The sequence below is a fragment of the Misgurnus anguillicaudatus genome, chromosome 2 (genome assembly GCF_027580225.2).
Source record: "Misgurnus anguillicaudatus chromosome 2, ASM2758022v2, whole genome shotgun sequence".
Lineage (NCBI taxonomy): Eukaryota > Metazoa > Chordata > Actinopteri > Cypriniformes > Cobitidae > Misgurnus > Misgurnus anguillicaudatus.
Window position 1 is genome coordinate 24,599,415 of NC_073338.2, and position 24,350 is coordinate 24,623,764.

A 24,350-nucleotide genomic window follows, 5' to 3' on the forward strand; every position below is an offset into this window, starting at 1 on the left:
CCCACTGGAAATATATATTACATTGTACAAAATAACAAACTGCTTCTGTACTGGATACATAGCTTTTTCATATGAATTCATCATCACAGTTAAAAAAGATACAAATTACAGAAAACAAAACTGACACAGATTTCTCTTGGCTTCAACCGACACCTCATTTAAGGAATTCACAGTGGTTAATATTTATACAAATGTAATCCACTTGTAGTTTCTCAGTGTGAATGATCATGCATTTGATATCAGAAGCAGGAATGGCTGTAAGATGGCCGAGATGTTTTGAGACTGGTTCAAAGTACCTTGGATTTGAGGCACAGAGACTGTGCTTTGCTCGTTCATAAAACCTTCCAATGGCATAACACATCTCCTCATTTTCATTTTGGCAAATCACAAAACTTTTAATACTGAAAAAGTTTTGATCGTCATCATTCAACATAACAGTGAAGGAGTTGCGTTTAAACACACAACTGTAATCTTCTGAGTGAATCACTTCACCATTTGCAACAATCCTTTGAAAGTACTTGACCCTGGCTCTTTGAACCCCATAACGACTCAATGCTATATAGTCATCTCTGCCAAGTATTCGTACTTTAGGGCGATCAAGTGCAGTTATGTCACATGTGCGAGTCACATGTTTCATCTGTTTTGGTCTTGTCAGAATTTCAAAGATCTCTTTGCATTCATTGGAGGCATCTTGCATAATAGTCTGACCATAAAATGGTAAAGCCTTTTGTAACCAAAAGGTTTTGACAATTTGTAGTGCAACCCCTTGAGTGCTTTTGATCATGTCTAGAAGTTTTGCATTATAGGACTCAAATACAAAGGCAGAATGAGCCCACAAAGGCCCCCAATTAACTACACTTCTTGGTAAATGGAGGCAAAGATGGACATTATAAGACATATTGGTTTCTCCATAGTAAACCTCCATGTCTTTCACAAAATCTGTTAGAAGTGATTCAGATTCAGTAATCTGCTCTCTGGTTATATTTTCACCTAACAGAAGTGATACACCCTTAACTAATTTGGACCAATGATTTAGCAATGGTTCTGGCAAGATACCTTTTAGAACAGGTAAGCTGTAATAAAAGAGCCACATGTACCACTCATGGGCTTTCCAGAATTTCCTCAATGTGACTGACCTTGGGACACGAGGTACATTGCATGGTGGTTTGATCTTTAAGAGCAACTCATCAATCAAGTGTCGAGACCTACCTATATACCAGTGCTTTTCATGGTTTTCACTGTTTAACCACAGCCCTGTTACAGTTCTTGCAACACCCAAAAGAACCGAATGCATGTAGTCTGGGACACACCCTTCAATGACATCAAAACTGGGAAGTCGACACAAAATACTCGGTCCTTTTACACCAAAAGCAGGCTGACCTGACTCTAGTGCATTTTCTACAAATTCATTGGTTTGTTCCTGATTGCGGAGCTCAAGGTTTTGTTGAAAAGGATATACACGAGTGGATCCTCTACCCTTTTCAACCACTTTACCTTTGTGAAGGCAATATGAGCAGCCATATTCACCATTAAACTGTTTGATGTTTTGTAATAAAGGTCTGGCAACAGAATCACTGACCAGAACTAGGGGGATGACTTTTGTATTGATAAAAACTCCTTTTTCTTTTTCCCATGTGAATCCACTGTCCTCTAGCTTAACACATTCATCTACAAAAGGTTTTAAGAATGTTGTCATATGAGGCTTCTCATCCCCAAACCACAGTCCACAAAGGAGTACATTATCCTGTCTCATTTTCACTGGCAACTCATTAACTGTGCATAAAAGGGGCCAAATACTACAGGGGGACTTTTTAAAAACAGGCACACCATCACAGCTAAATGTCAAGGTAAGTGTTTGAAGGGGCTTGTCTGAAGCACGTATAGCGTTCTGATACAAAAGTCCATCAGTAATATCACTGAAAGATGTTGACGATTCTGATTGCTTTTGTACTATGCTGTCTATAATTCCTGGCATTTCTAAAAGTTTTTTTATTTGATCTTCCAGTGAGAGGTATATAAAAAAATTGGTTAACCTATTGGCTTTATCATGGGTAATGTTGCATTGAACACAATGAACATGGTCCAGTTCAGCTGACATTATATTAGTGCACTGTTCACATACATAACAGATTCTCATAATGTCTTTGGTATAATCAAACGCCTTATAAAAGGAGTATTTTGTCCTGCATACTGAATCATGACCACCAACCACATTAATAATTCTCATAACATCTTCAAGACAGTCATTGGTCAAGCTGTGTTTGAGCTTAAGTGCCAAAAGAAGTAGTTGGGTTTGCTCTTTAGTGTGACCTGAATCCACTGGAACCTCTATTTGAACAGGCCTGGATGTGCACTCATCATCAGGAGCAGTTCTTGCATCTTCTTCTTGAGAGGTCTCTGGGATTTTCTGGAAAAAAAAAGAGAATTATGGGTCCTGTTAAAATCACATCAAGGCTCTAATGTCAAAGCTGTAGCCAGTGGACTGCATTCATGACATGGTGACATTTCTTGACAGGAATAACAAAATGAAAATGTAAAGTGATTCTATGTAATCAGAAAGGACTTCACATGTTTACATGACATTCCCCTGATGGATACGGCTGTGTGAGGCAAGTACCATCCAGAATGGTTGCAAGGAGTTGTGTGCAGTGTAAAGACACAGCACTTCTCAATGCAGAGAAGATGCTGCAGAACGAATTCGCAAGGCAGCTTATTTTGCAAGCAAGCTGACATTCAAGTTAAAGTCCAATTTACATCAGAAGAAACTTTTCTTGAATAAGTTTAAGCAAATTACACCATGTGTGTTCAATTTAATTAGGTCATTGCGGATAGGATAAAAAGCAAGAACACGCACAAACTTTGTCAGTCCCCTTTATGTCTTTTATGCTTGACAAACACTCAGATACGTCTATGAAGCAGTGCAACATTGTTTTTGCACAGCTATTTAGTATATTGACATCCAGATGTGCATAAAGTAAGTGCTCAGTGAAACTATTTAAAACAAAGATAGGGAAATGTAACATTTTATATTTGAAATAATGAGAATAACGGTGTTGACTTTATGGATATTTCTATTAGTACAGTTAGTTAAAAGATGTTTAAACTCAATTTAGGGGAAAGTAGCATATAGTTTACACAAGTTCAAGATGTGCTAACTTAGGAGTATGGTTAAGATGCTGAAAGAGATGTTTATCCATAATTTATATATATATAATAATTTATTTGTAATAAATATCTAGCCACAGAAAAGAATTAAAGACCACACCAGTTTTGCCTTTAACCATGATTTCTAGATGTATTGTGACCACTTCAATCCAGTGTCTGTTGAAGTTCAACAAAAGCAAACCTCAGTAGTGACATAACATAACCTAACAGCAATGTAAAACATTTAGAGCATGATAGCACACATGAAAGATGTAATTAAAATCAGAGTTATTTAATCAAATATTTATTTTTAACTATTCCTAAAATACAGGTTAGTACAGTACTATTGTGTTGTTGAAAATTAATATAAACTTGATTTCTTTGCAGTTATTCAAAATCTGAAAATGTTGCATCTTTTTGCCATTTTGACTATTTTTTACCCAATTTGATTTTTAAGTAACTAAATGCAAATAAAACTTTTCAATAATTTGGCAGAAATTTTGTCTAGGGCTGCAGCTATCGATTCTTTTTGTAATCGATTAATCTGGCACCGAATCGATCGATTAATCGAGTAATTGGATAAAAATTTTGTGTGTGTTTTTAAACGACCAAAACAAATAATGCATAACGAAAATGACGTGGCTGTAAAATGTTCAAGCATTTGGCTTTTATTTCTAAAAAAACAGAGGTATTTGGCTCCAAAAAATAAGCCTATTTATTAGGGCTGGGTAAAAATATCGATTCATCAATTCATTGCAATTATTTGTTTCTCAATTCAATATCGATTCATCAAATCCTATGAATCGATTCAGCCCCCCGGCCAGTGGCGGTGCTGTGGGCAACACTCTAGTGAGAGCGTTCAGCGTTGTATCAAAACAGAAAGATCAAAGATGGCAAACAGCAGCACTTCTTTCAAGCCTGCACCATCAACGTGATCAAATAGGGGTGGAAATCGCTTGGACCCTCATGAATCGATTCAGAATCGATTCTTAGGGTCCCGATTCGATTTAGAATCGATTCTTGACATACTAATTTGCATATCTGCGACGTCATTACGTCACATTTGCTCTCAAAGCCAGGTTAATGTTTGCGCTTTTGCTACTAGTCTCTGAACTGTCATATACTGTACTTTAATGCAACTAAGAGATAAATAATGTCATTCTTATATACATATATGTCCTGTTTCTGTTGTAAGACATTAAAACCAGTACAAATAGTAATTAAACGTGACATATTAATTCTATATGTTAACCGGAATTAACTTCCACGAACTGACTAACGTTAAGCGTCTAATCATCATCATTATACACAGTGATTGGCAGTATTACTGTATTTATATAATGCAGCGCACCCAGCGACTGAATAACAAACTATGTGCATATTTTTACAGAATTATATTCATGTTATATCTAAACAGTCAGCGGATGGTTTAGGGCAGGGGTGTCCAATACGTCGATCGCAAAGGCAATGCCGGTAGATCGCACATAACTGTTGCTCCACGCGCGAAATTGTCATTATGGTCTTTTAGAGTAATTGTGAAACACGCAGGTCTTTTTGAGATGCTGCGCCTTATGTCTCAAATGTGTTTTGCCAGGCCACTGTAGCTCAGTCGTTTTTAACTTCCACAATTAACAGGGATGCGCATTCTTGTCTCACGCAGGAGTTGATACACACGCTAGGTGTCTGTGTGTGAGCGAGCAAACGAGAGAGGGAGAGAGGCAGCGTAGCGCTGATTTGTATGCTTCTAATACTGTTGTAATTTTCTAGTTTGTTTTACTAAACCGCATCTCCGCTATTTTAAGGAGTACCTGACATGCACTCAATGTAATGCAGACCCGCCTCAGTTCAAATCTTATGAAAGAAACCCCTGGCCATATTTAAGTGACCACTTTCCACTGACGCGAAGCGAGTGTTTCATTCCTATGAAAGGTAGGATTCATGCTCTCAAGTACAAAATTGCAGACTGGGTTTTACCGCTCATTTGCACATCGCGTTTTTAATACAATGCGCATTATCCTCCGCAGTAGCAGCTTCGGGTCCTCGTGAATGCGCAGGTCATTAGACATTGCAGAGAGAGAGAGAGAGAGAGAGAGAGAGAGAGAGAGAGAGAGCGAGAGAGAGAGAGAGAGAGAATAAAGGTCAGGTACCCAGGTCAGGGAAGCTAGAAGACAATAAACATGTCAAAAGTATGACATGGCACTCATCTCATTATATGCTCATTTAAACTAGATATATAGTTTAATAAAATAATGTATGTTACCAGCCATACATCAATTACAACCTTACTATAGTGATTGTATTTACAAGCTGCTGACCACCTTCAAAAGTGCATAACTCACATGTAAAATCATTAAATAATTCCATAAATGTTTCTTACTTTAAAAAAGCTTTTTATTTTATTAACTTTTTGTTATCGCACTTTAATTGTAAAGATGTTCCTACAATTAAAAACAGCTAGTTTGAGATTTATATTCCCTTGTCGTTTTTGAACTATACTAAAATCCTCCACCTCTCCCCGCTGTAAAAAAAGTTACTTTTACTCTGAGTAAAGTTAAGATGATTTACTTTTTACTTTTACTTGAGTAGATTTTTAGACCAGTAACTTTACTTTTACTTAAGTAAAATATTATTAAAGTAACTTTACTTTTACTTGAGAACAATATTTTAGTACTTTTTCCACCTCTGAACATTAGTAATACTACATACATTATTTAAAAATATACTCAAGTACTTAATTGCTTGTGTATTTACATATTATTGTATCGATATTGAAGGAAGTAAATCAATATTGAATTGAACCGAAATCTAATCGAATTGTGAAATTGCTAACAATACCCAGCCCTACTATTTATTTCAATTTTTACCCATTTAGTGTTTATAAGTGCCAGTGCCAACAATTAAACACTTTAATTTATTAATATGCACAACAGGTTTCATGCTGTAATCTAGCCCTGACATCAAAGTAAATATCTGGTTTATGTACATTTCTACACCTGCAGCATTTACCATTAGGCTACTAACATATAATATATCATTTCTGGGGTGAGCCTATTTGCTATGGTAACAACCTGTGTGTGTGCGTGCACGTGCACCTGTGTTTGTGTATGCACGCGTGCTGTGCGTGAGGAAGAGTGACACCCCAGTCAGACGTTCAGTTGCTTCATTGCATTTTGGTACGGCAGAAATACATAATTCATTTTCAATAGAACGCTGCATTTGGTTTGCATCACTTGCATTGCGGTGCATTTTAGGTTAAGAATCCATTAGAAAAATCACAACATCACGTCCTGCTGTATACAGTGAAAGCATGCTGAAATTATTGTTGCGTGGCTACATAAAAGTTTAAGCATATGTGATGTAGTGCTTTGTTCAAAATATCGATACGACGATACATCGTCATGGACGCCTGACGATGCGCACATCGATACAGCACCTTCCGTATCGATTCGGATGCACTTTTGAAAGTAACGTGACGAATCGCTGTTGATCCGTGATCCATATGGAAAGGACGCATGTGTCTCGTGGAGTACGTAGAGTTAAAGGTAGCGGGGTGTACTTTCACTTTGCGTCTCTGTCTTGCTGGCGCATGTGTGTGCATAGCGAGCCGCGTCCTCGCGCGGTCTCTCTCGCGCGCATGTATTTAAAATCAATGAGTTCAGTATAAAGCGCAGATATCTTAGCCTATACTACTGCAAAGGGCTTTTATTAGCCACTCTCTTATAAAACAGTACTAATGCATTAGAGAAGAAACACGACAAAGATTTGCATGTGAAAAGTGTATGTCTAGAGAAGAGATACAGAGCTACTTCAAACTATAGCTGTCATAGAATAATTAAGTTAGAGACAAATATAATGCTTAGAGTAAGGCACTATCTTTGTAAAACTGCTCTTAAAAAAACATAAGTACTAACTCTGGGATTTTAAGCATTTCTATGTTACCCCAAAAGCTAATAAATGAATGACAAAAACACAACTGTTACAACACTGCTTATTCAATGTACAATAAACAGATAATAATAATGTTACTAAATTCTGAACAAAAAATGTAATTTAAAATAGTCTTGTATCGTGATGCGCATCGTATCGGGACCCTTGTATCGGGATACGTATCGTATCGGGAAATTGTTGGCGATACACAGCCCTAATGTGATGCATTGCGCGATCGGTCTGACTCGCGTGAGAGAGAATAACTTCATTATGCTAAACTCCAATAAAACAGAGATTATTATTATTGAACAAAATATGTCAGATTACAAGTTGCCCATATATGATTGCACTGTGGTGCTGTTTTTTTGGTACACACACCTGTAAAGTGCATGCGTGTGTGTGAAGGGGTTCTTTTTTAAGCTATACTCTCCTGCAATTGAACGTGAATACGTTTACTACTTAAAAACATCAAAGCTAAACATCATATCTAGTCAAACCGCATAACGACATCGCTACAAATACAGTATGGGAATAAATCAGCGGAAGCTACGTTACCTTGTTTCATCGACGCTTGGTGAAACGGCAGTGGATGTTTTCGGTTCAGATGCTGAATGTAATGATAATGTAATGATCCCAAACTTTAGACATTCTCTCTCTGCCGTTTATGGACATATTCGCTCCGCCATCGCGCCAACTAAATTCAAAATGTACCACGCGCTATGATGTGCTTCCTGAACATTGAACAACGGTCCGTGTGAATCAGATCTCGGCGCGTGTAGTGCGCGTCATAGGAATTTAACGAAATTCTGCCTCGAGGAATTTTTTGAATCGAGTAAATCGAGTTACTCGATGAATTGTTTCAGCCCTAATGTTGTCATTACTTGACAGAATGAAACACGAATAATAATCTGAAATTAATCTGGGAGTGATCTCTTCATTTTTTTCTTTTGCTGTATTTATGCGTTAAGCACGCTTTGAGGTAGTTTTAGTGTTTCTTTCTTTCTTGCCCCAAATCACGAGTCTGGTGCTACCAAAGTAAATCTCGGTGCCACCAACTGTACAGTGCTAGCGATTGGCATGAGTACCCAAGTACTCAAATGTTAAATCAACAATCAATCATGAAAACAATGTTTGTCTGGGTTGAAATTTTTGGTATGACTGGTTAGGGTTACAAGCACGTGAAGACAGGGGTTGTGTTTGACTTCATGCTGCGCAGACCTGTGCAGTTCTGCGAGAGTAAAAGCACACAGAGAAGTATGCTACCAAAGTGCTTCTATGGCACCCCTACCAGCTTTTGCGACTATTCTGCAACCATATTCGCTTGGAAACGCAAGGCGCGACGCACTGCCTTTTTTTAAAAAAGAGCAGTGCAACGCGGCTTTTTATATTACTAAGCAACCACCGAGTCATCTGTCTTGTCAATCAAATACTGAAGCGTGAGCGCTCTTTTGCTGTTAACTGTCATCTTAGCACAAACTTTAAAAAGAGGGCGTTTGCTCTGACCTTGTTTGAGAGGTGCACAAACACAGAGGAGAGAGTGAGTGAGTGGAGTCTGGTTCTTCAAAGCAACTGTAAACTTCCCTCACCACAACATAATGCCCGCCTCTCCCCTTAATCTATTGGACAATGGAAAGACTCGAATGACGTCGGGCGCTTCTCCGCTCTCAGCGCTCCTTTAAAGGCGCGTGCTGCAACTGGCGGCAAAAACCGCAATGCGCTCGGCACGCATAAACAGCGCAAACGCTCCCTGCCCATAGAATATCATTTGAAAAAGGCACCTGTAACTGCCATAAACGCTTTTAGTGTGATTGGACCCCTAGAGTGCGTTGACACTAACCTTGATATTTAAAACAGATCAATAAGGTGGTTATTTGTATTAATTGTAGCACACAATAGTAACCTTTTTATTTACTGTACTATTTACCTAATTATTCACCAATGAATCATCTATTAGACTTTAAAAAGCATACCTTTTGACCTTCCTCGAGAACATCCTCAAGCTCTTCTGCTGCCTTAATTCTGGAAAAAATGTATAAAATAAACAATTATGTGACATCACATTAAGGAAAGTTAACCACAAAACAACTAGCCTAGTTAGGTTGTAATTGTTTGTTTGCAGGTTACACACATTACGTTATTAAACAACATACACCATTCGTTGTATACTATGTAGTCATGAAAAATAAGTTTTATTAATGTAACTATGACTATGAATGTTATAACGACTTGTAAAACAGCACACTGCAATTTAAAATATAGCTACACCAATATAATTTGGTTATATGTATATATTCTTGAAAGAACAAAAACATAAGTCCACCAACAGCTTTTTAACTGCTAATATTATAGACATGCAATCAATCAAATAATTTAATCTATTGCCATCAGTACTAGCTGAGTGTAACTTACTGTTATAAATCTATTTTTTATTATACGTTATTTGCTATACATGCCCATATGAAAATATACTGTAGTATGATTTAGTATAGTAAACGGTGGTAAAACGTGTATCAACTAATATTCAAAATTAATAATACTAGACTACTCCTGGGGACTATCCTTTTAAATCGCACTGAGAGAACACGTAACTTACATTTTCCTCACATAATGTACTGACAAACAGAGCGAACTAAAGCGCTTGTTGAGTCATAAACATTAGGCCAGTTATGTAATAGCTATCTAACGACGGAGCTTACCATAAATACATACATACACATATCCTTTAAACTCACCTCGATATGTTTATTCAACTGTAATGTTAAATTAACGCTGATATTTAGAATGGTTTAGCTGACACCTTCCTCCTTGACTAAAAACTGAGGTCGCAAGTTTGGCCGTGTATGACTTCATACTGCACTGCATAGACTGATCAGGGTATGACATCAAAGTACCACGAGAGCGAAAACTAGCATACGCAGCAGTCTGCTCTCGCGAGATCTTAATGTCATGCGCTGCTCAGTATGCGCAGCGGGTAGTCGAACACACCCAGTTTCCCTTGCATGATTTGAAGTGACTAAATATTATTGTCCATTAAGCGATTGCGATAACAGAAAGAAATGTAACGTCTTTAGAAATTAAAGTCGACGAAAAAGTGCTTAATAAAGTATAATTATTGGGAAAAATACTCTCGTTACACCTATGAATAAAGCTGTTAAAGATAACACTAATGTTATCCACTCACCTTTTTTTCTGTGCCCATCTTCTTTGGGTTCTTGCAGGAATTGTTTCTTCAGGATGAGTTAGATAACGTTTATACGAAATCCTATGTGGAGGCTCGCTCATTGTGGTAGTGAATCTCCCGTGTTCACGTCAAATTGAATCATATCTTATCTGTGGAATGAAGGTAAAACGGAGGATTAATTGTGAAACACAAATGGTAAACATTTAAAATAAAAAAATGTTGTTACTTTTAGAAAAAAAAACTATGCTTACCAAGCAATTTTGAGGGAAGTCAAAAAGTGCGTCGTCTCCTTACTGGATTCGCGCGCAACAATGTATGCGCATGCGCATTGTGCAACGCCTTAGGGATTTTAAAATATGAAACTACATTTTAAAAATATAAATTATGTGCCTAGTATTATCAAGAATCCTACAAATGTAAGGTTGTGTAGTTACCGTTAAAAAAATTTTTAATTTAAGAACGCATTTCATGACGTCATAACTTTTTTTAAACAACCGTTGTTTGAAGCGCGAATTCTGACTGGACTGAAGATTGGAGTAACGTTAGGCAGTATGTTTGCGTTAATTAAATGGGTGGAAGATGGGAAATTTTCAATTCTGCCCACAGAACATATCAGAGAATTTGATGAAGCTAAGTATGCCATGCATTTGGAGGAAAAGGACGTATATTTGGTGGAATGGCGCCAAGGCAAGGAGCCTAAAGGCGGGTGGCCGGTCAATGAGGCTTCCATTATTAAGATAGCAGGTGTGGGTTTTCATTATTCTGTTAACCAGCGTACTGTTTTATTATGTTTTATGGTCATTTTCATTCTGTATACTATTTATAGACATAAAACAAGATGCCAGTAAAATATTCCTTGAGTTCATCATGTTATCAGGGCCATATTATGTACTTGTACACATGACAGTCTAAGCCTTATTCTACCTCCTCAGAAAGGGAAAAGACTTTACAAATAAAACTTCAGGAAATTAAAGCCAAGATACCCAAGCCACATAATCTTAAGAGAAAAGTAAACCTTCAATGAAGCTGTTACAGGCGGCAGAGACAGAGATGACAGAGGAACCAGTAGCTAAGAAAAAGGTCAGTGTTGACTAGAATTTAGTTTCAGTTGAACTTTTCATAACAAAACACATACACATATAATGTATATAAAAACATTAACAAATTAATAGTAGTTCTTTATTGTAAAACATGTGTTAAAGGCACACTTAACGCCAGACGTACATGATCTAAAGGTGTGGAATGAAAAAAAAATTGAGCATCTACAGCGCGTAATAAAGGAGCTGAGAGAAGAGAACATGGCTATAAGAAAAGAGAATGAGAGACTGAAAAATAAAATACTTGAAAGTAAGTAATAACACTGTTAATATAATAATATATAAACGTGGGCACATTTGTGTGCGTGTTTGTGTGTCTATACATTACCAGAGTTTGGTCTTTCTGCTTTATTTATCACAGTCTATTCACATTTATTTTTACTTTCACAGAAATCCCTCCTCTCCTTCTGGCTACAGAGCACTTACTTAGGGAGGTAAGAATTATGCTCATTTCCTTTACATAATATAAACACAGTTATGCATTTAGATAACTAGACAAAATTAAACTTTTTAACTGCAAATTGCAATGCTCCATACTAACATTTCTGCTTATTCATTTTAGCCCATTATTAAATCAAGTGCAGATGAAATTGATGTAAGTTTTAAATCTAATTTATTGTTTGGTATAATAATCGTCACTTATTGTAAGTGATTGTTGTGTTCTAATGGTTGTTGTTTGAAAGCAGTTTACAATTATACAAGTAAGCATCAGTGTAACAATCACCAATGTACAAAGTGTTTATAACACTCAGCGTTATAGACCTTTTGCGAGTCGACGTCACAGTTACGTCACGCGCGCATGTGGTGGCAGAAAAACAGTGGAAATGAATGACACACAAATGAAACCAACAATATAACTCACTAGAAAATGTTGTGTTGTGCTGTTGAGTGTCAGAATAGGAATGCCAAAATAGATGACCTTCATTTTTATAGTATACCATCGTCGAAGACACCATTTGAAGATAAACGTAAGTGTTTATGGTTGCAATAAAAGCCCTCAACCGGACAGACTGGAGTGATGAAATCATTTGGAAATGTTTTAATAATTTGAATAGAAACTAACTAGAGAAGATATTCGGTGTTCTGTCGAAGTCTGATCCCTCTATGTGTTTCTTATAGCGTTTTCATCACGTTACGTTTATAATTTAAAAAAAAAGATTAAAGATTTGAATGAGTTCATAAGTTTTCTTTTTTTTTCGTTTTCTATTACTTCTTTTTACCTTATATCTTAGCCTATGTCTTCTTCATGTTTGTTCTAAATTATTATGTTTACTAATAAATAAATATATGTACATAGCACACACACACACACGATGTAAAGTGTTAATAATATATAAATAGGCCTATACAGATTAATTTGGATGTAAACATAATATTTTTAGATAAAACACGTATGCTAAAAATATAAGGAAGAAATTGAAAACAGGAAATGATGAAATATTTAATAAATGATATTATACAGAATACATGATAGTATTGCTCTTATAAGTAGTTCAGCGATTCATACTGTAAAAATAATTGGTTTACCAATAAAGAACAATACATATACATTACATACATGCACACAATTAGTAGTCAAGCCATTTAAACTTTTAATTTCTTTAAAAAATAAATGTAACTTGGTCAAAACGTCATAAGAAACATTACACTTAAGAGAAATATAGGGGAAACAGACTTCTGCAGAACACCGGATCCTTAAAAATCACAGTTTAATGTTAAAACACTTCACACAGCTATTGAGAAGCATTCACTTTCTGCCACCAGTTGGGCTACGCCCACAAAAAACGTCATCTCTGTTTGCAAACACGCAAAAGGTCTATATGTATTTTCTTAATCTAACAGCTTAGCAACCACCCATAACACCCTTACATTTACCCAGTTTACTGTCTGTAAAACCTAATGCTTTTATAAAATGCATACATTCAATGCAGGCTTTGTTAAGTCCACACCACAAAAAAATATAATTGCACAGTTTGTCTTTTTTGTCCCAGTGTGCTGCTCACTGCATTATTGAACACACAATGTTTTTTTCCTGGGGAATTTGTTGCAAGTATCCATGATGTTCATGTAATGTTGTTAATGGTGTAACTTTAAATTACTTATGCACACATACACACACACATATGTATGTACAATATGTATATTTGACAAGTAAAGGAATTTTTCACTTACAGGTGCCAAAGCCTTCATCTTTTAATCCTGTCTCAGTTGCTCCTAAAGTAAGTATAAGATACATTTTATGTAATGTCTGTGTTACAGCATAAATATTACAACCCAGTATCACGAAATTGCGTGACTATTTCATGCATGGACCAGCGTGAAAATGTCACGCTTTTCTTACCATTGTCGCTTCGGTTTAGGGTTAGATTTACATAAAATGACATCCTTACCTAAACAAACTCTAACCCCAACGTCAGGTGACAATTGGTTAAAGTTTAGAAAATATAAAAGAATAAGTCTTGTATCTTTTTTTTTTATAAACCAATATTTAAAGTGACAAATACTTAGTGACATATAACACAAGCACCAAATCTAACCCTAAACCGAAGCGAGAATGGTTTGAAAATAGGACAAAAAAGTTGAGTAACCAATACGTGACAGTGACACAAACAGAAAAGCGTGACATGCTCACACTCAAACGCGGCAAAGCGTGACATTTTCACGCTGGTCCATGCGTGAAATAGTCACGTAATTTCGTGATATAGGGTTGAAATATTAATGACTAATGACTTTTTCAGACACTAGCTATGTTTGCTGACAAGTAGTTCTGTTAAAAAGAAACTTACATTTATAATAAAACAATTTATTTGTTAATGATAAAATAATCACCTGTATAAACATGTCATTATACACTACTCCTCATAAACCACATATACCAAACCACACGCGCGCACACACACACACACACACACACACACACACACTTAAATATGTATGTATTGTATGTATATGTAACATGTACATGGATTTTTTACTAACAGACGCCAAAGCCTTCATCTCTGAAACCTGTCTCAATTGGTCCTAAAGTAAGTATTGGATCCTTTTTTAATGTCTGTGTATTAATGACTGTTTTTAAACAGATTTTCCCAGACACTAGCCATGTTTGCTGATTAATAGGTTTGCTAAAAAGTAGCTTACATTAATAATAAAACAATTTATTGGTATGAGTAAAATAATCACACAGAACAAATTACTGTACATGCAAACTATACTATGTATTTTCTTACGACCATTTCAAAAGATGTAAATACTACTGGTCAAGAAACACTTCCTGTTTCAGTTTGTGACTGTTTTTTTATTCATTTCACATATATCCTTATCTTTAGGATGTTTGTTTAACTTTTTGGTTCAGTTCTATATGTTCTGTTGGACGAATTTCATCCCAATGTTTATCTAGTGTTTAAAAAAATGAAACAGGAAGTGCTTCGGGACCAGTGTTGTTTATGTTTTTTGAAATGGTCTATATCTGCATTTTGTTTGATCATTTAAATATCCAGATAGCACATAGATTTTTAATAAAAGCTTATTTTAGAATAACAATTTCAATATGAATACTGTTATAGTACTAACATATTGATTAATGTATTAATTGTAGCCTGTGGAATCAAATGATGATGTCACTGATGTAAGTTTTACATTTTTTCATGACTTTTATGTTTAGTGGATCAGAAAGATTATACGATTTATACATATAGACATACAATGCAGACTATGGAGTAGTGTTTATGGAATAAAATATGTGTTTTACAGCATTGTGTGTATTGTGTTAATCTATGAATATTCTACAGGTGCTGAAAGCTCCACTCAAGACTCCCCTGTCTGGTGCTGCTCAAGTAAGTATATGGTTTTCGTCTTGGAAGAATACATGGTGTAGTTGCACTAGTGTAAATTCTGGATGAAGTGTGTAGAAAATGTTTTTAAGCTCATCTTTGTTTCCATCCTTTTTGTAACAGTTTACCTTCAACAGCAGTCTATAATAATATTGTTTACTTTAATTCTGTTTTGTTTTTTAGTGTTCTAGTGATGCTGACTATGTAAGTACTTGAACATTTTGCTAATGTTTTAAGATTATAAAAACAGATTTGTTATTTATTTGCCGTATGCATCTTAGAATGCCTAAATAAAAGCTTGAAAGGATTTTAAGCAGTGGTTCTCAATCTGGGGGCCATCAGATGGTGCTTGGGATCATTCAGTATATTGTTTTTCATGATCTTAAAAAGCTTTAGATCTGAAGTGTATGTTTAATAAATTTTACCATGTCAGTTTGGCTAAAACAAATTTCACTCCTCTTCAACTAAATGAAAAAACAACATTCACTTTAACTGGTATTTTACATAAACCACACAGGTTTTTCATGTCAAGTGAACATGTAACATCATTTGTTTGCAAATGTTACAGCAGAGTTACCGCTACTTATCACCAGACAAAGTTGAAAATATTAATTTGGAATAAATAATTAAAAAGGTAACATTTTTAGGAGTGAATAATTAAAATTTTACTTTTGCCAAACATATTAACTTCTTTCATAAAAAAAGAAAATTTTTATTTAAAAACATGAAGGAATTTTTATTAAATATATGAATTTACAGTATCATACGATCTGTGTAATAAAACTTCAATTTCTTTATATGTGATCACAACTACAGGTGGAGTTAGGTCATGGCACAGGCATCAAAGTTTTGAGGCATCAATGGACTTCAGCCCTGCATGCCCCAACGGCCACTTCAATGGTCCGTGTTCTTTTAATGGCCGCTTTCCCACTGGATGTGCTTATCCACAGCAATTTGAAAGGTAAACAATTTCAAATGCCAGGTCAACCTCTTAAACATTTATTTGAGTAGTTTTGTTTCTGTACAAGACTGTTAACTATTATAAATAGAAAATGCTTACAAGAAAATAACAGAAAACGCTTACCTGCCAATGACGATTGTGGCGCTCTTATGGAACCATCAAAAGGCCAAAACAGTTATACTTCTGTGTATGTTTTGATCATCACTTTGAATCTGATATCTATCAAAAGCCACTCATTAAAATGCTCTGGTTTTTGCTTAAAGTTGGTATTTTTAAAAAAAACCTACCCATATTTGAGAGGTGAAAAAACAGAACAAATGAAGATAGGATCTGGTTTTTCATCTGATATATTATGTCTATATGTGTATTTGTTTCCGCGGTAGTTTCACTTTTGATGTTTTTAGGTCAAACCGTTGTTGTCTGTCAGTCATATAATGCAGGCATATAAGAGCATGCACAGAGAAGTCCAAATTAAACAACTATCCATCGCAAGCACACATTCATGGCCTAAGACATGAAACGAGCGGTTTGTGTGAGAAAACGAACTCTATTTATATTGTTTTTGCCTCTTGTACACAACCACGTCCGTGACCAGTCCGCGCATGCGCCGGAAGTGATCTTCTGGATGAGTTTGCGCGAGCATATGTAATTGTTTTCCTTTACGTCGGTTTAAACATCCCGGATAAGCGCAAATTAGTACAATGTCTATTAGCTGTCTTACATACACTCTCTGTTCTGTGTAAACAATGAGTGACGTACACGCACGAGATATCACTTCCGGCGCATGCACAGACTACCCTACTGAAAAATCCAGCTAAAACAAGCATAGGCTTTAAGGTGGTTTACGCTGGTCCTCCCAGCCTGACAAAGCTGGTCATGCTGGTGGGCCAGCTGGTATTCCAGCATGACCAGCTAAGTCCAGCTAGACCAGCTTAAAATGTGACCAAAACACAGCTAGACCAGCTTGCTACACCAGCAAAACCAGCTTCCTACACCAGCAAAACCAGCTAAAACCAAGCTGGGGACCTGCTAAAACCAGCTCACCAGCTTATGCTGGTCTTAGCTGGATTTTTCAGTAGGGTAAGCACAGACGCGGTTGTGTACGAGGCAAAAACAATATAAATAGTGTTCGTTTTCTCACACAAACCGCTCGTTTCATTTCTTAGGCCATCAATGTGTACTTACGATGGACAGTTGTTTAATTTGGACTTCTCTGTGCATGCTCTTTGAGGTAACATTTAGTAAGTGACCATAGACCTGCATTATATGACTGACAGACAACAACGGTTTGACCTAAAAACATCAAAAGTGAAACTACAGCGGAAACCAAGACACCTACATCTTGGATGCCCCTGAGGTAAGCTAAAACATATCAGAATCATATGATTCATCTCTAGTTGCCAGAAAGGTAACAAAAAGCGTTGGCCATTGTTTTGGGCATTGACACATACACAATATAAATTATTTATTATTTAAATGATTACTCTAGCAGGCCGTCAGGGCAGCACTGATTCGCGCTGATGATAAAAATTACGTTATGCTGGACTACATATGACACACAGAAACTTGTATCAGACAAGTAAATGACAGATTTACAACCACATGTCAATGCTTGATGTCAAGCCATCATGGCCACCAAAGCAGAAGTGCCTGACAAAGGTCTCTGACCGAAACGTTGCTGTTTTAAACTTTTTTGAAATAAAGGGATTTTAACAGTGTGTAGATCTTTTTCTGTTTTTTTGCACATGCAATGCAGAAGTGTATAAAAGACTATTTCTAGCCATCCTCAAGTATAGTTAGTTTCTTTACTGTACTGTCTAGAAGCATTCTGAAAAAATATTAAAAATATCAGGAAATCCAAAACTAGTTTAAGAAAGATGGTGCAGGCCTTCAACACAGTATTATAATGTTTATGTGTCATGTATTCTTTTTAGGAGGCAAGAGCAAAACCAACAATGGTTCAGACAGAAGAAGTGCCCTTGACAAGGCAACCATGGCAGCCATATATAGTAAGTGTAAAATATAAATAATTTTTTTTTTAAATCTTCTAAAAAAATGTAAAATAAAGCTATGACTTTGTCTCTTTCAGTGGCAGTTAAGAAAAGATTCCCAAACGTTTCCAATGGAGCTTTGGGGATTGCAGTAAATTCAAAACTGGGGGAACTGAGACTGCTTGAAAAAAAACAAACATATTTAGTTTAATTATCCATGAGGATGAAGCATTACATCTGAAGATGAAGGCAGTTGTAGAGGTGAAAACAGAGGATGTTAATAAAGAAAACCCCACTTGAATTCCAGAGTTCTGGGTTACAATATAAGTTTAATTGTCACATATTTTGCATGCATTACACATATACTGTAAACATTTTGCTCACATTGGTTTTCTATATTTACAAATGCTGGAAACATCAAATAAAGTTTATATTTAAATATATTTTGCAATGTATTTTCCTTGGACTGAAATATGTGGAGTGTTAAATATATTTTAAAATATATTTCTAGAAATATACAAAACTTGCCAAAAATATATTGATATGAAATATATTTTCAAAAATATATTTAAAAAATGTATTTCAGCAAATATATTTTTTGGCCAATTTTTGTATATTTTGAAATATATTTCAAAATATATTTTGAAATATATTTTTTTGCCGTATGGGGAAGGTGATGGTTTATCAAAGCAGAGGGCCAAATGTTACCAAGAAAATATGTGACTTATAACAGTCTTGCTCTTTCTAGAAGTCTCAGGCAGGGACGCGGGTAGTTTAAACCAGCAGTAAAGCATGAAGATAACCTTTAGCATTACCAGTGACACAATATTATTCACAAAGACATGTCTGTGTGATGCACCTTCACCATTATTAAAGTGGAGTTCATATGAAACACACAATGAACCTGGAGAGCGGAAGTTAGTGTAAAGCTGGTTCTAAAATATTTAAAAACACAATAAAATGAGTGGTTTTGTTTTAAATGGTTGGTAGTCTCTGGCGCTCTCATTTTTAATACTTTAAATACTATGTAAATTAAGTTAAACACTTATTTAAAGGCGAGAATACGAGCCTATAATTAAAATTTGCTACTGACTGAATCATCAATAATTCATTTACCTGCATGAAAGCTCTGCTTAATTCTCTCTTCTTCAATTATTTTAGAAAGACACAGAAAACCGGATCTATATAAACAACCAGCTACCCTATAGTACTGTAGCTTTGGCTGTTGACTATGTCTTATCTTACATACCACATCACCTTAAAGGTTACCTTGAATAAACAGTATTTTACTAAGATGGCTTGGGACGCTTGCAGTCCACATTTTACCCATAAACCCATCCTCGAAATGAAAAGTGGAAATAAGACACCTAATTGCCCTGCAGCCCACCACAGGTATTAAATGAAATGTAGACTCAAACACATGTATCATAATAGAAATATGGATTCATTAAGTCTATATATTGTTAGTGTATATTGGTAATGTAATATACAAAATCTCCTGAGATGTAGGAGTCTTACTGAAGCAGAACAAATTAGGCTGTTTGAAGTTCAGTTGCCAATATACAGTAAATAATAACACATGGAGTCATAGCTCAGACATGGACAATCAATTCTTACACTGTGCAGATTACCAAATACTGTGTATATGTGACTTTCCCAATAAAATCTTTTTATGTGATTTTTACCTTTTGTGATTTATTCTACTTTCTACATAAATTATCAGAACATTGCGTAACATAATGGGCCCTATCTTGCACCCAGCGCAATTGACTTTGTCAGTGACGCATGTATCATTCGTATTTTGCACCGGCGCAAAGCGGGTTTTTCCCTCCACAGACGCACGTCAGCAAACTAGGGAATGAACTTGCGCTCCCTGGGCGCTTCAGCGCAAAAAAGGAGCCGTGTTCCGGCGCAAACCATCCCTGATGCTATTTTGTAGTTTCAAAAAAACAATTGCGCCACTGACCAAAAAAAAAACTAGTCTAAAGTCAGTGGCGCGTTGCGCGTGGTTCATTATGCTATTTTAAGGGCGCATGCTTGACCATAATGTATAGCGTGCACAACGCACACACACTTTGCTCATCTAATCTACACAGATGCAACAGTTATTTTTGCAAATCATAAATTGTTACAATAAAAAATAATAACACATGAGATTAGGGAAATCATAGTGGTGATAGTTTTTATTTATTGTGTGGCTGCGTAAAAAAATTCTCATGCAAATAACGATTAAAATATTTTCATAAGTTTGTTGTGTGGCTGTATTACGTTTATTTTATGTAAATAATAATTAAAATGTTTTCATAAGAAACCTTAATGTATATGAACTTGATTTGTAATTTTACTTTGGTGTTGGACCTTGCTTGCGTTTCTTGGGTCTGATTTCAAAGCCCCCAAACCCTTTCAGCGGTGATGGTGGACGCAGCGATGTCCTCTGCTGGCGTCAGGTCATGTGTAGAGGCAGATCCACCTCCCGTTACACGGCGTGCCCAATTTATACTGGCAAACTTGGGATTCCCCCGTCTCCTGACATCATTGTAGCGCTTGGCGCAACGATGGGGATGCCAGCTGATGAGACAATTGTGGCTATTTCCTCTCACGCCTGTTTAACCTACCCTGATTTGGGCGGGTTTCTCCTATCCCCATACAAAACAACTTCTCTGTTGACTGCTCTTACAAGAACGTGGGTCTCCTCGGCTGTGAACCGCTCCTGGCGTGCGCCTGGTAAATCCGTCATAATAATAGCAACCCGCCATGGAACTTGCGCCCTTGCGTTTAAAGGGAATGTTGGATAGCGTTCTGATTGGTTTATTTGACGTTACGCCCAAACAACACCTATGAATAATGAACCTACTTCAGACCAACCCCTTATTGATTTGCGCCTGCCGCAAGACTTATTTCTCCCGCCGGGAAAATAGCAACAGCGCCCAAGATCCGCCCACAAAGTCACTTGCCCTTTGCGTTTCGCACTTGCGTTTCAGATCGTTAAAATAGGGCCCAATATCTTTAATACTGACTATATTTGAATTAATGTACAATCAATGATGATGTTCGATATCTCAAAATTAGATTGTGAGACTTTAGCATATTTCACAGGCAAGGTCACATATACTGAAAGAGAGAGGTGTTCATAATACCAGGGGCGTAGCCGTCATTTCAAAAGTGGGAGGGACAAAATGTCTAGTGTTATACAAGTTTTTTTTTTCAGTTAACAGTTGTGTAATTGTTGTGTTTTATTTTAATATGATTATTATAAACATGCTGTAAACGCTGTATCTCAGTTCAACAGTATCTTAATTCTTATATGAAGGGTTTTGATTAAATACTTTTTAAAACAAAAGATGCTACAAAAGAGCTAATGGAAAATACACAGAAAATATGTTAACCTTTGTCCAAGCAGCTATTTTTTTTCCTTAGAATTTCCATCAAAACTTGATATTTAATCAACAAGAGCAACGGGCAGAGATACTCAACATTGTGTACAACATACCAACTTACGCTGTTTTACTTTTTCGTAAAAAAGGAGTGAAGAGTTTTGCCGCTTTGAACTCATCGCAACCTCTATGAATGTTGGATACAACGCGGGACCATGGGTGCGAACTAGGTGATGACGTGAAAAGTAAGTGACTGATTGCCAAGAAAATGTGAACATCATGTCTTTGAATTTTAAATCTTTCTGCATTTATATGCATTGCACCATTAAAACATCAACATGTAGTAAGAACAACTCTTCAATAAAAAAAGTACGCGGATGAATTTCCTTTTTATAAAAAGTGTGTGGGGGGGCATATCCCCAGTGTAATCTACGCCCCTGCATAATATAACAGTTTGCAATGAACTTTCAGCTGCAGAATCTAAGCCCCATATGATACAATGCTGCTAACATTGTTTTTATGCATCTTTAATCAATATTTTCGATACAAAAGAAATGCTCAAGAAACTGCATGTTTTGTTATGATCCTAAGCAGAGGTGGGCAGACAGTAGTGAAGTATTTTTTACTCTACTTAAGTACATTTTTCAAGCATCTATACTTGTTTAGAGTGCTTTGGAAGACTTTTACTTCACTACATTACAAAGCATAGTAATATAATTTTTTTTCCCACTACATTTTATTAATTACATTAAAACTCTACCGCTTTTTTATTTTTACTCTAATAAAAGTACAATAAGTAACGTTTTGCTTAAAAGTAATTAAGTAAAAGTAAGAAAGCATTAGATTTTATGTACTTTTTAATGTACTTTTTATGTAGATTTTAAGGATCAAATGTATAACAACAACTTAAAAGCAAATCGTACCATATGTGGTGAATACAACAAACAAGTGTTATATATTTAAATGCATGATATGCTCATGATAATATTGATAATTTGTATATATTACAAATGCATGTAAATAAATAATGCATGTAACAAATTAATGTTTTATAAATAAAATGGTTTAAATGCATGCTATGCTGATAAAATGATGATATAAATATTTTATATGGATTACATTTCTTTAATAATAATAATACATACAAGCTTTTTCCCAGACTGATTATGTTTGTGTTTTTGTTAGTTTCCCCTCCTGAAACAAAAATTAAGATTTAATTCATTTTTTACTGTACACCCAAACATCTACAATAAAATAAGCACTACATGAACCAGCTATGTATTATCTTTATTCAGGCATATTCAGGCATTACATTTTTTTCCCTGATCACATGTACTAAAGTGAAGCCATTACTTTTAGCAAATAAATAAATCTCCCACAAAGTTCACTGGAACGTGTTCGCACAAATCTATGTTCCTTTTAATTAAGTTAGTGTCTATATCCCCAAGGCTTTCTTCAGTGGTGCATACCCTAAATCAATATGTTCTCACTTCAGGAAACACATTTCTCACAACATACTTTTATTCAAGAGATTTCCATCCCTGTCCATCAATATGCCACTACAGGGGTAACGCCAGCTCTAATTAGGAGTAAAGCTTTAGCCGGGCTCTTCCTTTCCTGAAGTGAAACTCTAATTTTAATACGTCTCATCTTATGCCAAATCATAAGCCACAATCTCCCACTATAATCAATGCATGCAGCGAGTAGTTTATTTATGACAACAAAACATCTAATTAAATAATCAATGCAAACATTTATAAGTAATTGTCACTTACAAACAGTATACTTTGCTGCTATATAAAAAACTACATAAGCACATGATCAATTCCTTACATTTACATAGTGTCTGTCTAAATACTTTAACTGAATGTGTTGTAAATCAATGCAACAAGCCACAATGAACTAAATGTCATTTTCTGCACCGTGGTGACAGAGCTATACACCATATGATTTTAGATGACCACTGAGCATGAGGAACTAGAAAAAAAACGTGCCTTTTAACAGTACATACAGTGAGACTTTAGGATGAGCACCACCTGCTGGATTGACTATACAGTACAAAAGCAACCTTTGTTGAGACAGGACGTGTCATAGAGTCCAGCCTCAACCCCAAATTTCTTCAGTAGGTAACAGGTTGAGAGTGACAGGATGCTGCTGACATCATGTGCTACACACAAACACGCACACACACATGAAGCAGTTTTTAAATGCTAGTGTAGGATTAAGCCTAATGAGAAATGCCTAATCCTCTTTGCCATGTACAAACAAAAGCTCAAATATCCACTTACAATGGATTACATTTTGCTGTTAATTACTGTAATATAAAATGTGACACTCAGAAATAAATGTTATTCTGCACAGATTTGAAATGGGCTTAGTAATATAGTTCTTGAAGTAACACTGCCACCTTGAGCAAATATCTACTAGCACAAGCATTCCTTATAATTTTGTTTTCATGGTAAATGTAAAAAATAAGAGTTAGAGTGAAATATACTTAATAGTATTATATTTAGACAAAAACAAAATATAACAACATATGAAATGACTTAACTGTAATTTAAACACAATGACAATGCAGCATGTAATGTTTAAACAAATTTTAGAATAAAGGAGTCACTTAAATTCAATAAAAAAACCACCTCTTTCAACCTGTACAAAGATTAAGTGCATGCATTAAATAAAGATATATGCATTAATTTGTCTAAGTTGCGGTAAGAACATAGTAAAATATTGAAAAATGGTGCGGTTTTCCTTAAAAATATAATTAATAATTATCCCAATGGATCCATCCCTTTGTCTACTCGAAGACTTATCAGCAACAAACTTTAACAATACAAGTAGTCAG

General features: G+C 35.7%; 2 protein-coding genes across 2 annotated transcripts; one reads left to right on the forward strand and one right to left on the reverse strand.

Moving 5' to 3' along the window:
* Nucleotides 1-1,059: 1,059 nt before the first annotated feature.
* On the reverse strand, nucleotides 1,060-10,447 carry LOC129446026 (uncharacterized). The gene is made up of 4 exons (XM_073858239.1): nucleotides 10,253-10,447; nucleotides 9,042-9,090; nucleotides 1,210-2,407; nucleotides 1,060-1,073 (listed from the first exon to the last, which is right to left on the reverse strand). The coding sequence occupies exons 1-4, from the start codon at nucleotides 10,351-10,353 to the stop codon at nucleotides 1,060-1,062; spliced, it is 1,362 nt and encodes a 453-aa protein (XP_073714340.1). The 5' UTR covers nucleotides 10,354-10,447.
* Nucleotides 10,448-10,696: 249 nt separating this feature from the next.
* Nucleotides 10,697-18,564, forward strand: LOC129442896 (uncharacterized). Its single transcript, XM_073875255.1, has 13 exons — nucleotides 10,697-10,996; nucleotides 11,185-11,332; nucleotides 11,455-11,599; nucleotides 11,740-11,783; nucleotides 11,912-11,944; nucleotides 13,524-13,568; nucleotides 14,331-14,375; nucleotides 14,945-14,974; nucleotides 15,138-15,182; nucleotides 15,363-15,383; nucleotides 15,996-16,140; nucleotides 18,075-18,149; nucleotides 18,230-18,564. The coding sequence occupies exons 2-13, from the start codon at nucleotides 11,273-11,275 to the stop codon at nucleotides 18,340-18,342; spliced, it is 801 nt and encodes a 266-aa protein (XP_073731356.1). The 5' UTR covers nucleotides 10,697-10,996; nucleotides 11,185-11,272; the 3' UTR covers nucleotides 18,343-18,564.
* Nucleotides 18,565-24,350: the final 5,786 nt, after the last annotated feature.